This window comes from Ptychodera flava, chromosome 6, assembly GCF_041260155.1.
Source record: "Ptychodera flava strain L36383 chromosome 6, AS_Pfla_20210202, whole genome shotgun sequence".
NCBI lineage: Eukaryota > Metazoa > Hemichordata > Enteropneusta > Ptychoderidae > Ptychodera > Ptychodera flava.
The window spans coordinates 8,334,057-8,351,934 of record NC_091933.1 but is presented as its reverse complement, the minus strand read 5'-3'; the positions used below and the strand labels follow the sequence as shown (position 1 = coordinate 8,351,934).

General features: G+C 35.3%; 2 protein-coding genes across 3 annotated transcripts in view; both read right to left on the bottom strand.

The window, feature by feature from the left end:
* Window positions 1–819, bottom strand: part of LOC139136033 (cilia- and flagella-associated protein 54-like) — a 39,265-nt gene extending 38,446 nt beyond the window's left edge. The window contains exons 1-2 of the mRNA XM_070703853.1: window positions 805–819; window positions 292–454 (exon numbers count right to left, since the gene is read on the bottom strand). Of these exons, the coding sequence (XP_070559954.1) occupies window positions 292–454; window positions 805–819 (178 nt within the window). The remainder of the gene's footprint in view (window positions 1–291; window positions 455–804) is intronic.
* Window positions 311–15,941, bottom strand: LOC139134751 (cilia- and flagella-associated protein 54-like). Of its 2 annotated transcripts, XM_070701774.1 has the most exons (12): window positions 15,722–15,941; window positions 15,146–15,251; window positions 14,515–14,658; window positions 13,807–13,978; window positions 12,873–12,931; window positions 12,535–12,678; window positions 11,656–11,769; window positions 11,244–11,345; window positions 9,023–9,130; window positions 7,229–7,430; window positions 2,198–2,408; window positions 311–454 (listed from the first exon to the last, which is right to left on the bottom strand). In XM_070701774.1, exons 1-11 carry the CDS (start codon window positions 15,907–15,909, stop codon window positions 2,209–2,211), a joined length of 1,539 nt encoding a protein of 512 aa, XP_070557875.1. In that variant the 5' UTR covers window positions 15,910–15,941; the 3' UTR covers window positions 311–454; window positions 2,198–2,208. The 2 variants fall into 2 exon arrangements, with proteins under 2 accessions (XP_070557875.1, XP_070557876.1); XM_070701775.1 differs by lacking the exon at window positions 9,023–9,130 and having other exon boundaries at window positions 15,722–15,940.
* Between the last annotated feature and the right edge of the window lie 1,937 nt (window positions 15,942–17,878).

Sequence of the window (17,878 nt, the reverse complement as noted above, 5' to 3'; positions counted from 1 at the left end):
CAAAAAATTATTATTGTTCTTTGAAACCCTTCAATTTGACTTTTTCAAAATTGTGATTGTTGTTTTTCTGTATAACTATTGGAGTGATTAAGGTAGACTAGATAGAGATAAGGCACAAATTTCCAAAATGAATTAAACATGGTGAAAATCTGGACAAGAAATATGACTTTACTGACTCAAAATATCATTTTATTCTCCTTGAAATCTTTGAGGCTGAAATTGCGATATGTACAGCAGTTATCATTACAAGTCAGCTACAGTTCATGGCTTATACTGTACAATGTAGCTTACCCTGTGTAGGTGGTTGGGGCAGCCCACCAACACCTTCATTCTGACTACTTTCATCAACATGTGAGACAGCTTTCTTGAATTTCCTGTTTGGATTCAATGGTTCCATGGCCAGCATGATTTCCAATGCTTTTTGATCACCGGCATGGCTCGGATCACCAGTTTCCTGTTTGGATTAAAAAAAGTATTATCTGCACATGTATTACATGGTATTGCATTTCACCATTTTACTTTAACATTGCAGTTGTTTCCTTTTCACTGGATACAATTTACAGTCAATGTTGTTCAAATAATGTTGATGAAATATGAAAATCATTGACACATTTGGAAAATTTATGATATCACAGTATGTAAACTATAGTTTAATACATTTCAGGGCTCGAATTACTTTTTTTCAACCACTGTCCACTGGATAAGTCAAAATCAAAAGTACCTGTCCCAGTGAGAAAAGTACCTGTCCAAAATGGCATAATTTATTCTAAGAAACTATACTAGTTTCAATTCAATTCAACAAACCCATGCCTGTATCATATGCAAACTGGCATAACAGCGGTGTCGAGATAGCTCTGAGAATCTCCCAATCTCAGAGATTTGAGACGTGACCTTAGATAAATTAATATGGCTGCCTCCTGTAAACAGTGATTAGATATTATCGAATTTTCTTTTACTTTTTTCTGACAGGTATATATCCAAATAATGATTTTCAAAATTGTAAAAGGTATATACTGTAACAGTGTTTCTGTTCACACAAAATCCTGCGTATTTTACGCAAAATAGTCTGAAATATGCAAAAAAATCATGATTGCGTAAACTAATACGCATTGAGAAATGCCGCCCCTTGACACGGACGTACTTGGCTCGCACTACATTGCCTCAACGTGGTTCAATGCAGGACAAAAATAGAACATATGCACCTGCTTGCAAGTGACATTTATCATGATATTGCAACACTTTAGACTTTAGCAGACCGCAACTCTTTATGAAACATTGTATTAAATCATCACAAAGCATCATGTCAATCAGTTCTGAACAGACAATGACACTACAGATGCAAAAAATTCGAGAATCCATCGAGTCTACGTTGTTGGTAACACAATACAGTTTCATGGTCATTAGGTCGCATGTTATTTGGAAAGTGTTTACGGTGACGATTTACACTCTGTAGGGTTGCATCTTGAGAGGTCCCGCTGGACTTTGATCAGTATCTGCTTTTTGTTGGCCCTTTGAAAACACTAATTCCATTGTCAGAAAGTATTTTCTTTGAACATGAAGTCATTAGGCTGCTCAACGATCATATACGAGACATGCATCACGGCATTGCAAGCGTTCAGCTACTATACTTTGAAGCCCCCACGTTATTGTTTTTTGTTAATAGAGCATGCGCATTAAAGGAAACCCCCCAGTTCGACAGAAAAGACTGCCAACTCACTTCAGATACCGACTCCCACCGACGCCGTACGCGTTGTTGATACATTTTACGCAAATAAAAACCAAGTTGCGTAAAATCGTACGCAAGTTTTGAAATTGTAATGGAAACGCTGGTATATAAATTTAACTTATGAATATTTGCTGTAGTCAATAGGTTGAAATACTGGTTGCAGGCTGAAAAAACCTACCTGTCCACTTGGACAAGTACTTTTCAAAACTACTTGTCCCAGGCCAAATTTCACTTGTCCGGGACAGGCAGACAGGTATTATTTCGAGCCCTGCATTTTATATTATTTTTTCAGATTGAATATATCCTAAAAGTAGATCATAAAGTAATTGACATGTATACAAGAAACAAACATGTTAAAAAAGATAGAAATGCTAAACGGTCAAAACAAAGGGCATGAAACTGACCTAAACTGACCTAAGGGTTTATCCTTGTGAAGATGTTCGGCTTGTAGCAATACCCGTTACTACCTACCTTGATATGTTCTAGGTTATTTCCACCAAAGCATCAAAGGTTTCCCATTGTTCATAGTTGTATGCCCACTTTACAAACTTCACCACTGAACTCAAAGACACGCCATCTTCTCCTCTGGTTGCCATGTCGATAAGTGTTCTCCCCTGAGCTACTCCAAACAGACTTGCCTCAGATGATTGTTGAGGACTGCGAGGTGTGTGTCCACCACCACCTTATACAAGAAATAACAAATACATTTTTGTTGCTACATTCTTAAAATCTAGTCTTTTTCATTTATGTATATCAATTCACCATAAGGTAGAACATGCCTTTGGGACAGATATTTGGATTCTCAAACTTTTACAATTTGTTCTGTAATCTGCTACTTGTGCAGTCCATTTTAGAACTCTTGGTGAAAGAAAAATTTTAACCATCTTAGTTTTTCAAACAATCAAAAATTTTATTTTGTCTCCATAGAGTTAATACAGGGATGGCGGCCATTTTGAATTTCAAATATCAGTAAATATTGGTTACATGTATTTTGTTTCCCCGGTACCAAAATTTGCATGGTGACCCCTGATTTTTATTCTAGATTTTGAAAGAGAATGGTTGAAAGATTCCTTGAGAAAAATTTGAGCAAACCTTCATCTTTCACTTTTGAGGCGCATACATGTATTCTGTTTCCATGCACCTATAACTTAAGAGGACCAGAGCATTCATCAAATAAATTGATTTCAAGGACAATGTGGCAAATCAGAAGGACATGGTCTTAACCTTACTGAGCAAGTTTCATCTTTATCCTCTCTTTCAGTTTCACAAAACAATACAAAAGAAATGTCTCCACATTGCATTCTATTTGGCAACAGTCATTCCTGATTCCTTTTGTCTTGGAAAATAAACATTAGCAGAATGCACTTCGGGGACAGATATTCAGACTCACTAACTTTTCCATTATTATTATTACCTACCACTTGTGTTGGCTCATTTTTAGCTCACGTGTGTAAACACGTGGGCTATTGTCATAGCGATGTCTGTCTGTCTGTCCGTGTGTGTGTGTGTGTGTGTGTGTGTGTGTTAGTGTGTGTGTGTGTGTGTGTCTGTCTGTCTGTCTGTTTACACGATAACTCAAAAACGCATGAACGGATTCAAGTCAGATTTGGTACACAGGTACCATGTGCTACTTGCAAGAACTGATTAGATTTTGGTTAGTGTGGCTTGCATATTAATGAAGTTATGCAATATCGTTTTTTTCCGTACAATGGTTTCCCTATGGAGACGGTAATGACAGTGTAGACATATATCAAGAAATACTGCACAAAATTTCATGAAACTTTCCACAGATGACAATCTAAGAACATTATGATGATACTGTGAGTGTCATGTCAATTATCTTCTCATTTGCATATTTAATGAACTGTTGTTATTAGTGAGATAACTTTGAAATTCCTGCACCAAACTTGATGATACTTGCAACAAATATTGATCTGATATATATCTAATTATACTTGGAAGCATTAGGTAGTGTCAAGTTAATAAATAGCTCATTTGCATATTTTATGAAGGTTTGTAATTAGTCATATAACTCCGATGTAACTTCACCAAATGTGATGAAATCTGCTGCAGATACTGATCCGACTGATATCTAACTGTAGTGTAAAGCATTTAGTAGTGTGATATTAATTAAGGGTTCATTTGCATATTTAATGAACTTTTGAATTAGTTACATAACTCTGAAATTACGGCACCCAAGTCAGTGAAATTGGCTACAGATATCGTTTTGATAAATATCTAATTGTACTGAGAAGCATTTGGCAGTGTCAAGTTAACAAATAGGTCATTTGCATATTTTATGAAGTTTTGTAATTAGTGATATAACTCCAAAATAACTGCACCAAATGTGATGAAATCTGCTGCCGATACTGATCCGACAGATATCTAATTGTGGTGTAGAGCAATTAGTTGTGTGAAGTTAATTAAGGGTTCATTTGCATATTTAATGAACTTTGTAATTAGTGATATTACTCCAAAATTACAGCGTTAAATTTGATGAAACTTGCTACAGATGTTGATCTGATAAATATCCATTGTACTGAGAAGCATTGAGCAGTGTCAAGTTAGTAATTAGCTCATTTGCATATTTCATGAAGTCTTATAATTAGTCATATAACTCCGAAATAACTGCATCAAATGTGATGAAAACTGCTGCACATACTGATACGACAGATATCTAACTCTGTTGTAAAGCATTTTGTAGCGTAAAGCTAATTATGGGTTCATTTGCATATTTAATAAACTTTGTAATTAGATATATAACTCTGAAATTTCGGCACCAAAATTTTGTGAAACGTGCTACAGATATTGATTTGATAAATATTGAATTGTGCTATGAATCATTGAACAGTGTCACAATTAATGAACCTGTTGTAAAACACGTGAGCATATTCAGTTCATATCTGGTTTTAACTTACTAACTACTTTAACTCACTAACTTTTCCATTATTATTATTACCTACCACATGTGTTGGCTCATTTTAACTTACTTAACTCACTAACTTTTCCATTATTATTATTACCTACCACATGTGTTGGCTCATTTTAGCTCACGTGTGTAAACACGTGGGCTATTGTCATAGCGATGTCTGTCTGTCTGTCCGTGTGTGTGTGTGTGTGTGTGTTAGTGTGTGTGTGGTGTGTGTGTGTGTCTGGTCTGTCTGTTTACACGATAACTCAAAAACGCTGAACGGATTCAAGTCAGATTTGGTAGACAGGTACCATATGCTACTAGCAAGAACTGATTAGATTTTGGTTAGTGTGGCTTGCATATTAATGAAGTTATGCAATATCGTTTTTTTCCATACAATGGTTTCCCTATGGAGACGGTAATGACAGTGTAGACATATATCAAGAAATACTGCACAAAATTTCATGGAACTTTTCACAGATGACAATCTCAGAACATTATGATGATGCTGTGAGTGTCATGTCAATTACCTTCTCATTTGCATATTTAATGAACTTTTGTTATTAGTGAGATAACTCTGAAATTGCTGCACCAAACTTGATGATACTTGCAACAAATATTGATCTGATATATATCTAATTATACTTAGAAGCATTGGGCAGTGTCAAGTTAATAAATAGGTCATTTGCATATTTTATGAAGTTTTGTAATTAGTCATATAACTCCGATATAACTTCACCAAATGTGATGAAATCTGCTGCAGATACTGATCCGACTGATATCTAACTGTAGTGTAAAGCATTCAGTAGTGTGAAATTAATTAAGGGTTCATTTGCATATTTAATGAACTTTGTAATTAGAAATATGACTCTGAAATTACGGCACCCAAGTCTTTGAAATCGGGTACAGATATTGTTTTGATAAATATCAAATTGTACTGAGAAGCATTGGCAGTGTCAAGTTAACAAATAGGTCATTTGCATATTTTATGAAGTTTTGTAATTAGTGATATAACTCCAAAATAACTGCACCACATGTGATGAAATCTGCTGCAGATACTGATCCGACAGATATCTAATTGTGGTGTAGAGCATTTAGTTGTGTGAAGTTAATTAAGAGTTTATTTGCATATTTAATGAACTTTGTAATTAGTGATATTACTCCAAAATTACAGCGTTAAATTTGATGAAACTTGCTACAGATGTTGATCTGATAAATATCCAATTGTACTGAGAAGCATTGAACAGTGTCAAGTTAATAATTAGCTCATTTGCATATTTCATGAAGTTTTATAATTAGTCATATAACTCCGAAATAACTGCATCAAATGTGATGAAAACTGCTGCATATACTGATCTGACAGATATCTAACTTTGTTGTAAAGCATTTAGTAGTGTAAAGTTAATTAAGGGTTCATTTGCATATTTAATAAACCTTGTAATTAGGTATATAGCTCTGAAATTACGGCACCAAATTTTTTGAAACGTGCTACAGATATTGATTTGATAAATATTTAATTGTGCTATGAATCATTGAACAGTGTCAAGTTAATAAAGGATTATTTGCATATTTAATGAACTTTGTAATTAGTGACATTACTCTAAAATTTCTGCATTAAATTAAATAAACGTGCTACAATGTTGATTTGATGGATATCTAATTCTCCCATGAAGCATTGAGCAGTGTCCAGTTAATTAACAGCTCATTTGCATATTAAATAAAGTTTTGTAATTAGTGATTAATATCTGAGAGTACTGTGCGATGTTGAAAAAAAAACTGCTTCATTTTAGTGATAACATATATCTCATTGTTCTGTGAAGCGCACTACTATTAATGAACCTGTTGTAAAACACGTGAGCATATTCAGTTCATATCTGGTAACTTACTACTCACTAACTTTTCCATTATTATTATTACCTACCACTTGTGTTGGCTCATTTTAACTTACTTAACTCACTAACTTTTCCATTATTATTATTACCTACCACTTGTGTTGGCTCATTTTAACTTACTCACTTACTTAATTCAATAACTTTTCCATTATTATTATTGCCTACCACTTGTGTTGGCTCATTTTTACTTACTCACTTACTTTAACTCACTAACTTTTCCATTATTATTATTACCTACCACTTGTGTTGGCTCATTTAACTTACTTAACTCACTAACTTTTCCATTATTATTATTACCTACCACATGTGTTGGCTCATTTTAACTTACTTAACTCACTAACTTTTCCATTATTATTACTACCTACCACTTGTGTTGGCTCATTTTAACTTACTTAACTCACTAACTTTTCCATTATTATTATTACCTACCACTTGTGCTGGCTCATTTAAAAGCTTATGGAGTATGTGAAGTTTTCATGGGCTCAGATTTGTGAAAATCAGAATTTTATTCTCGTATAGAGATAACACAGACATGGCGGCTATTTTGAATTTCAAATATTTATACAATAATGTATCCCCTGATGAAAGCAAACTTTGCACAACATAATGGACTAGGCAAAGCTGAGTACATTATGGAGTGCAAAATTTGCTCTAAGGGTCTAAGGAATGAATGGAACATTTCACTGTACTGATGCATACCTGAGATGAGTTCCACTCCAGCAAAGAAAAGCTCAGAAAATACATCTAAGATATGATCATCTGATTCTGGGGCTGGCAGACTTGTCAGCAGAGTCCTCCGTGTGCTGTCAGAAATAGTCTCCAGGATTGCTAGAAACTGCGCCGCACTGCCTTCAAACATATCAGCCAACAGCTTTTCAGCAGGTGTACGGGGCCAGGGAAGCTGCCACAGAGTAAACAGAGTGTGATGATGCCAATTTTTTGTGGAAAAACATAACTATCTTATCACTTAGATGTACATCTGTTCCATCAGTAACTTTGCCAGACAGACATTTGATATCACAATGCTTTTTTGACTTAAACAATAGCTTTCTTCCAAAAGATAATGTCGACACAGTGTTCCTTGACACCTACATCTACAGTAGGCATAATACTATTCTGAGCATGTGAAAAAGGTTTAGAACTATGCAAATGTCTAACATTAAAATAGGTGACACATAAAAAAAGGCTACGCAAGGACTTATTTTCAGTGTTATTGACTTCAGACAGTTTTATATTTAATCTTTGTACATGTGAGTACACATCATAGGTAGAGAAACCAATGTTGGGATACTACCAACTTTAGTCAATAAAACTGTGATTGAATTCACACAAAACAAACGAGCTATGCACATTACAGTACAGTGGACGGTACACATTGGAAGAGAGCAGACAAGGCACATGATATTCTATGCAATATCAAACGACTACACTACTGTTTGGCAACTACATGTACCAGAAGGCTTCATTCTGTTTCCTATTTCATTTTCAGTTGAATGAACATCATTCGTCCAGACCCTTATGACGAATTATTTTGCACTTTTTGCCCTATTTCTGCTGAGGAAATGACAAGGGGAGCCTGGGTAGTATTTACCTGTTTACAAGTCCTATAGAAAACGCTGAACTTTGCATGTACATGCAGACATGCATTTTTAATGTGACATTTACAAACTATGAATCCAAAAAATGGATGAAGTGTGGATGATGAGTATCGAACAGGAAACAGAATGAATGCCTCAATGTACTGTGACTCTTGAGAAGTTCTCAACAAGCCTCTGGTACTTGAACCAAGCACTGGAGTCAAGCAAAGTCACTGTGTTTGCAGATCAGGTAACAAAACATACAATTTGCAATACACACAGCACATGAACAACACCACAAACAAAGCTATGGTACCACTACACACTTTATCATGAGTTCATTTAGAGAACTACATGTAGGGCCTCTTCAGTACAGTAAGAGAGAATTAAGATGACATTTGATGGGCTGTAATGAAGACAATATTGTACACAGTACAAATGATGTATGGTACGTTTTAGGTTGTATTGGTGCTTTGTATGTACATGCAGTATTTTGTAAACTGAATTGCCTAGCACTGTAATTATCCTCTGTATTGGAAAAAGCAACATTTCACAACAGGATTGCCTATTCCAATACAGGGAATGGGTAGTGACATGTAGATTTACTTCTGGGAGCACTGTAGAAGCAGATCAACATTTACTCATGTTATTTGCTGTAATTGTTAAGATTTGCAGTTCACAAGTAAATATTATACGATCCTTTACAATGGACAATGGACATCGATGTACCACCTTTTGCCATTACAGCTTTGTTTTTGTTCAATATAATCAGATAATACACAGCTGATTGGGATGAGGGGGGTTTATCCTCACGGTATCCTCTTAATATCTCTCTTATTAGTTAAAGACCAACGTACAGTAAATTACACACATACAGGAGAATATACGATACACAGGCCCTGTTTTCCTTACTCACATTCCCAAACTTTTTGACGACCTCATCATGCCTCTGTTTTGCAGTCTTACGCCAGACAAGGCGGCCATCACTCGCAATTATTACAGTGGGAGCATGACCATCAACGGGCTACATGGTTATGCAGGGGTTTAAAAAGAAAATAGAAAATGCAGAAAAAAAAACAACACCCAGATGTTGTCATGCTCATGCAAGGATGAAAAGTGCAGAGTTGAGATGACTTGCACTCCGGGATGGTTTAAGTCAAAGAGTAAACATACACATCATTGGTATAAATTGTCTTTGACTCACATCGCTTAAGATTTGGAAATAGACAATTATTTCTAATTGCTTTTCAAGTTCAAGCTGATGATACATTACGAGGTATGCAGATTAGGAGTAGATAAAGATAATTATCATTAATTGAATTAATTACAGTATCATTACCAAGGCAAGAAAAAAGCTTACCAGAATGTGGGTTACAAGTTAGATTTGACTTACTCAGATACTGTTTGTTGTGCATGTGTAAAATGTCAAAACATTGGGTTTTATCAATGGATCAGAAAAATTGAATGAAAGTGAAAGTTGCTGGTGGGATTACTAAACACTGTCATGAGAATGTACATGTAAGAAGACATTTCATAATTTGGGCACAGTTAGAGAATGTAGTGAACTGTGAAATAATGTGAAATAACACGGCATGTGTATCACTGTACTGAATGAAATGTAAGCAAAACATTGACATTGCCATTATCAATGTACACTCAGTATTTGTTGAAACATTGGTGTATGCAAGTTAGTATGATTCTTTCATCTCATGACACATACAAACATTGTATTATATGCATGATTCTTTCACATACCAACGTCATTGTCATTATTAACAATGCCCCAATGATAAACAAAAGGAACTTCAATATCTAGCTGTACTTAAATGCTCTGTTTCCTTAACTGTATCTAAGTCCTTCTTCAAGATGACAACTCTTCCATCTTGGTCAAACCCTAAAAGGACATGATCATTGATTCATAATATTCTTTTCCACTTCTTTTGCTATCCCTCTATCCATTCAAGATCATTACAAGGATCTTTCACCAAACTGTGATCAGAATGCCCATGGATCACACTAACATCAGCAACACCTTTGACCAACTCAACCACTGTAGGAGACTGTCTGGCACTTACAGAAAGTCAAAATTTTGATTGTTGTGTGTTCACAATCTGACAGTCTCAGAAAATTTGAACAATGTGAATCAACAGATTTTTTATTTTTGACATAGTTTTTGTACTGTTTTATATATTTTGCATGCAAATTAAAACAATGAGACTAGTACAAATGACTATGAATAGATTTCCAAGAGATTTCAATTAATTTTCATTTAATTAATTTTCATGATCATGCAAAGATCAAATTAAGGCCTGAATTAAAGGCTGTTTTTGCAAAAAGTGAACAAGCTTCTTATACCATCTTTTACTATCATCATTAATTTAATGGTTTGGTGATTAAAATTGATATTTATTGATCTAACCATAATGGCTCATGCCAATTTTCGTTGCACACTTTAGCACAACTGTATTCCTCATTTGCTGTGAAAGAAACATACACAGAAGTAATGCAAGCAATTGTGTGGTCAGAGTTAATGTTAACATCAAAAAGGGGAAATGCAACACTTGTAGTCTTGTACAATCTGAGGTACACAAGGAACAATTTAGTCTAAGCCTGATATGTACCAGTAACATAAACTGCCGTGTAAAATGCATGTATATGTGTGCGATGAGTGTGTTCAGTAATGTGTACTTGCACTGATGCAAATGTAATTTTTCAAGTCCATTTTCTCAACAAAAGAATGAATCAAAAAGGTGCAATTGTAATCTGTGCCTGTAATGAGTGGGTATTAATTTGTTAAATTAGATGCAGTGCGGTATGCAACAATCATCAATGGTAGCGTGACTGCTTTAGCACATGCAATGGTTATGATATGTACAACTCTGAATTTGACAACAAGTCTTACAAAGAATGAGAATTTCATGTATTAATTGTAATCTAATTTACTGTCTGAAAAAACATGCAGCTTCAGATATCTCCCAAGTAAACACTTTTTGTAAGGTCTAAGATCATAGTATCTTTGCGCATATACTGTGCAGCACAGAAATACACAAACACTACACTGCCATGCATCATACACCATGCTACAATCCATCTTATTGTCATGCTGATAAATCCACCATTCTCTTTCAAATACTTACAGACTGTGCATCTTTAAGATTACTCCTTGTCTTTGGCCGCAGGAGCCCTTTTGGTTTCTTCCTGGTTTCAAATACTGCCCTTTTGTACACCATAACACCAACCTACGATGGAAATATCAATAAAAATGATATATTATTTCTTATACAAGTACATGTAGCTGTGTTTGAATGTCCATTAGGTTTGTGGGTAAAACTGATGTCAATGTGAAATGGTATCAACATTTCAAGAGCTGTTGATGTTCATTAAATGGCAAACAAGAGTTCACATAATATCATTAGTCGAGCCCTAACAATAGTTGGTAGGCATGTACAAAGCTCTGCTTGCAAATTGGTAGGTAACATCACACCCTGGATGCCATGTCATATTTCGAGCAGTGACAATGATATCTGCTGGTGGTTCATCTAGACATACCTTGACAGCAGCTTGTCTGAAGACAGCTTCAAGTTCCAAACTAGCTGGTGCTGAACTCATCTTTTCAAGTTGACTTAGTTCATTTACTTTGCCAAGAGCTCTTCTGGCAAACATCTGAAGTTGAGATAATTACATGTACAATGAAAAAACATGGATAAAACAAACGAATAGCTGTTAAATGACAGGTATTACTTAATCTGGCTTAAAAGAAACATGTGGCATATCTTGTGTAGCACTTGCAAATTTCATCTATTTTTTATACACAGACCACATTCATCTAATTAGAAAACAAGCATGATTCTACCAAAGACAGTGTATGAAAAAAAAATGTTTGGATGTGTGTAGAAAATATTAATAAATTCATTTTCCAGTTTTTGCAGCTGCATTTATTTGTGAAACATACACTACTACTTTCACATTTAAATTTCTTACAGAACTGAACAAACATTTCCTTAGATAGCTGCCATTCAATATTGCCAAATTAGCCTTGGCAGAAATTACAAATATTGGAGAAAATGAAAATGCATGAAAGTAACTGAAGATTTTGAAAATACTAGCAATAGAGAGCACTCAATCATTTATAATCCCTACAAAACATCTAATTGTAACCAAATGGGGCAAAGTCAAACAGGAATCAAATGAGATGCTGGATTTTTGTCATTTTGGTAAAAAATTGTAAACATAGTCCCATATATGCATCTTCAATGTCTTGTACAATTGCATGTCAATCCCATGGGACAGTTTTTAGTCCCATGGCACTCTCATATATAGGTTTCCTATGGGATATTTTTGTATGGGGTTATGGAGTACCATACAGTCTTTCCTTGCTTCTAGCAAAACTTCAAGGCTGTGCTACCATTAAAATATTCATGAGCTCACCTCAGCATGATGAGCAGCTTTGGTGTCATAGTAACACTGACATACAGCAGTGTACAGTGTAGTTCTCCACAGTAAATACTTGACGCTCATCAAAGGTACTGATGCCTCCATGCACATGCAAGCCCAGAGTAGGTATTCCAAAACCTGTAAAATGTAAAGAGAAATTCTATCAGCCTCAATGGTGATGCACATTTCCTTCCAAATTATATTTCATCTAAAATAAAGATTGTAATAGAATACATGTCCAAATAGTTTTGCAAATCAAAATGGTCGGTGGCCACAAGTACTGAAATAAACTTATTTGTCTTTGAAATCAGAAACCAAGTCAATACACTTACCCTTGCAGAATGGCCCAAAGTCATCAAGTGCCTAGATACACTGTAGATATGAATGGTTCCTGAAATGAGAATAAAACAAAGCAAAACATCTTTCAGTGACTTTCTACAATCTGTAAGGGACTGTTCTGTACATGTACTTCATAAGGAGAAGTTCTTTTTATTCCTCTTAACTTTCAGTAGTCTAAGAGTCAATGCATGATAAAAAGCCAAAATCTTGATAATACTGTAAATTGTGCTGCATTTTCTACTAAGGTTGCCTGAAGTTTCTTTTTCTTGTTCTATCTCAATCACATTGAAACACTTACAGTGAATTGCTTTGGAGCATTGGCATTAGACGAACTAGACACATAGTCTAAATCGAGGTGTTGCCAACACTGCCAGGTGTAATTATCAGCTGAGCAGTAATTCCAGTCGACCACAGAGAAATCAACTCTGCCAAAGTTGAAACATTGTCTTGCAGCAGGTCAGATGTAGTCAAAACAACTACACCTGAAAGCAAGTGATAAGACTTGGACAGTGCTTAGACATACATGTATGTGGTGGTTTTGTTTAGACTACGTCTGACCTCCTGCTAGACAATGTTTGAACTTTTGCAGAGTTGATATTTTTATGATCCATGCATGTTCCCCGCTTAGCTGTTAATTGCACCTGACAGTGTTGGCAACACCTCGATTAAGACAATGTCTAGTTTGTCTAATTCCAATGCTTTAAAGCAATTCACTGTAGTTCCTACCTGTATACTATGTATCAATACAGAATGCCATTGTGATAACTGAGGTAGTCTTGTTACCAACATTTGTTACCAACATGAATGTCCTTGATGTTGATAAATTTATGTCCCTATTAGCAATAATGATGTTTCACATGAACATGCCTCTTGCTGTCAAAATAAAAGCCATATAAAGCTATTTGAATTCTACACAGCAACACTTACCATTATAAACCAGCCAACACAGAGGTTCTCTAGGCAAGACGACCTGGGTGATAAGCCTTAAGAATGACAAAATCTTGAGACATCTTGTCACAGACTGAGTATTCTGTAGTTTTGGATCAGTCATCAATACCACCTGATAGTTGCATATGCTCTTGCCGTACAGGGCACGGAACTGTAAAAGTGGATGATAACATCAGGTAACCGTATTTATTATTTTTCTGGACAAACGTTGAATAACTCATGACTTTTATGACATGCAAGTATTCAAATTTAAAATCACAAAGTAATTAGTGAAAAGAAGGAATGTATCCCACGTACATATATATGTATGTACATGTACATGTATGCTATTAATCTAAAACTTTTTGAAATAGTGTAATTTTAAGATAATTATTTGGATGATAATGTTATCTCTACTAATCACATCAAAATATCTTTTTTTCTTACATCAACAGTATTACTGAATATATACATCTGTATTTGCAACAATAAGAAGCTAGTGTATGCTTTTACATGTACATTGGTACACAGAAATGAAAAGTATACTCATGAAATTTTCAGTCACTTTTCTCAAAGGGGCAGTTAGAGATATGAACACAAGTTATCTGCAAAGATAGAGGAGGGTGACTTTTTTCTAGGATACAGCATGTACTGGCAAAAGATCTCTAGATATAGAGTTACCCAAATTCTTTTAGACAGAGACATTACCGTCAAACTTGCATCTTCAGATTCCATTCCACCGGGAAAGAAGATTTCCTTCACTGTTTCAATATCAGTGATGTCCTCAATATGTCTATCCCCAAACTGATCTAGGTATCTACCGTAGCACTGCCACAAAGCCATGTTATATTCCTGTGCGATACAGACAAAAAGATATGATAGGCCCCTGAACAAAATTTACTGTTTTAAGTTTTTTGTATGTGCACTGGCTCTCTGATTACAACCTTCTATTCACATTTCATAATTTACAATTCACATTTTTCAATATAGTTATTTTCTCATTTTTGATCCATGATAACTTTCTATGCATGTATTATACTAATTATTTCCTTATAACTGAACTGTTCATCAAAAGTTGAGGTTTAATGAGTCTAATCATAGACAGTTTCTCTATTGTCTATGGTCTAATGTTTTCTGTTAGGTCTGAAGAACTAGCTGAAATGTGTCTCATGCATGAGAAATCACAACAGTTTTATGGCTTGTATCAAATTCAATGATTTATCCTTTTCTATGGAAATGAAAAGTCAATGAACAGCAGTGCATCAACTTTATCATAATCACTATTTAAATTGTCTATTATTGTTCTGAAGTATTCAAGAAAATTTTAAAAAAGGTTTACCTTGACTGAAACCAAGAAATCTCCCATTTCAATGACCCTTGTGAGGTACAGCATTCTGGGCAGTCTGGCTTCATAAGTATTCCATAAACTGAACAACATATCAGGGCTGTAAAGCAAAAGTGGAATAATGTCAAACTTGGTCATATTTGACTGTTTGATACTAGTGGTGGCTTTTTTGAGTGACACCGGCCATAAGTAATGGCAGCTCCCTAAGGCCTTGAGTCTGAAGAGAACCTGGTGATAAGTGTGGAATCTGGCGAGTTACATGCATAGTACTCCCCGTGTATAGTGTCCTCACACTCGACAATCAAAAAACAAAATTGCCGGATAATAAAAAACAGTTGTGAAGATTAGAATCCAGTTCACCAAAATTCAATTTAATGAAAATAGGCATGGAAAATGACAGGGGCTTTCCGAAACAGAGAAATTTTCTGAAAGTGTATTAAATTGAGTGTACAAGCATAATTTGGTGTTGTTAGTATCATCATAGAGGTAAAAAAAGGTGTATCTAATACATTGTAGTGTAACTATTATGGTACATGTACTACTACTAGTGGCGAGGTAAATGGAACTTACCCGCGTGAACAAGCTTCGTCATGTTTCCTTTTGTAGCCAGGCGATACTTTCTTCCTCGTAAACTGGATGAACAGTTTGCATTCGTCTTCGAACGCAGCTATTACCGGATTCTTCTTTTTGTCACTGTAAAATGAAGACGGTGACGGTTTGATGGACTGTGCAGCTTTACGCTGCAGCAAAGCGGCCATTTTGGCAACAAACTAGTTGCTAGGAAGGAACTATTACGAATCAGAGGTCGGGGTAGTTTTGAATTAGCTCAGTAAATGTACAGTGAATATTTAATCCTAGAAATTAGATTATTTACTAAAGTTTTGAAAAAATAGAATAAGATAAATAATCATACTATTTTTGAGTGTATTGCCACTTAGTTCCTCCGATTTAATAAACAACAGAATTGTGACCACCCCTTGAAAATATATGGTTCCTTCTAGGCTACCTGGGCCTCGCTTTAGAGGTCGCTGTAGGGAGCGCTGAGCATGTTGGTGCAATGCCGTTTGAATCCCTTGCCGTTCCTTGCCGATCTCATTCCCACGCATGTGCAGAAGAAACAATTTGGTTTATCCTCATTAAACGGACCAGGATCGCAGGATTCTATTCCAGGAATCTAGTACAAGTGAAAGTAACTTTCTGTCCAAGACCGATGTACAGATAGCTCGGTCCCCTCTACATGTAGGGTAAGACCATAGTACCATAGCGTAAAAGACAGACCTATCTCTACATCGCGACGGATTTTACTAGTAACCAGATTGCTTTGAGTGCTTTCTGTCCAGTCACAGGGCAGCCAGGATAAACAAACAAACAAACAAAAAACACAAAGCGAAACAAAATAACAAACCAAACAAACTGAAACAAACAAACAAACGAATAAACAACCAACCAATCAAACAAAACAAACAAATAATTAAGAAATATAAGTAAATAAATATAAAAGCAAACGATAAATTGAATACGAATGGAAATATTTCAGTGAACAACTCAGGCAACTTATTAAATGCGACGTCAATTTTACTACCCAATATACTCCCATAATGGATAGTGACACTGACGTAGTATTTTGAATAAGTTGCATGTGTTTTTCAGTCAAGTATTTCCATTCTTACTCAATTAATCGTTTTCTCTTCTATTCATTTATTTATACATCTATTTATTTATCTATTTGGCAATTTGTCGGTTATTTATTTATTATTTATTACTTATTCGTTTGTTTTGATTTGTTGTTATTTGTTTTTATTTGGTTGGTTGTTATTTGTTTTCAATGTGGTATTTGTTTTTGTTTTTTTTATCCTGGTTCCCTATGTCATATGTCATGACTTTACTTTCGTGTGGTAAATGTTTATTTTTGTTTATTTTTAGGCATCTCATCATAGCTTCATTCAAAAAAAATGGTGAGGGGGCTGAAGAAATTCAGGGGGGATTCGAAAAGTTCTGGGATAAGTAGTCGAGAGGCGGGGACTTGAAAGTTTTGCTCTGCCTATGGGGGGACCTGAAAATATTTTGACTCCCAACATTTTGAAGTCGTCCAATGGTTCTAATGTTCGTAATAATTAAACAAAATCTAGAACCGTTTTGTCACATTTTATGTCTTTAATCTCGAAAAACTCTAAAAATGTATGAATGCCATGAAATTTTCGTAAAACAAGTTGGCCTTGTAATGGGGCAGGAGCTGCAACTGTTGATAATATTTCAATATTTCTATGCAATGTATCAAACACAGTTTCTTGGTGTCACTCTACAGCATGCTGAAAAACACAATATTCAGTTTGTCAACAAAGCCTGTTTGTCTAAATATTGGTGATAATTGAATGATGCAAATGCACGGTACACGTAGGCTGTGTTGGCAAGCTCAATATTGGACAGCTCAACATGTTGTAGGGAGTAGAACAAGAACGCAATTGTATAAACTGAACAAAAATATTGTCAAAATAAAAAGTTGGTACAACTACTGCCCTGCTACTACATACTGGCAGTGACAGTGATATATGTAGCTCTGACTCTGATATAGGTTAAGAAGAGTTTCGGTCATAGGACAGTCAACTGACAGTGAAACATACATCGCTACTTGTACACAAGATCCAGCCAGAGGGCAACAAATAGAAGACTAGGGGACTAACAGTTACTATGGATTTTTCAATTCTGGCATATGAGAACAATCAAATT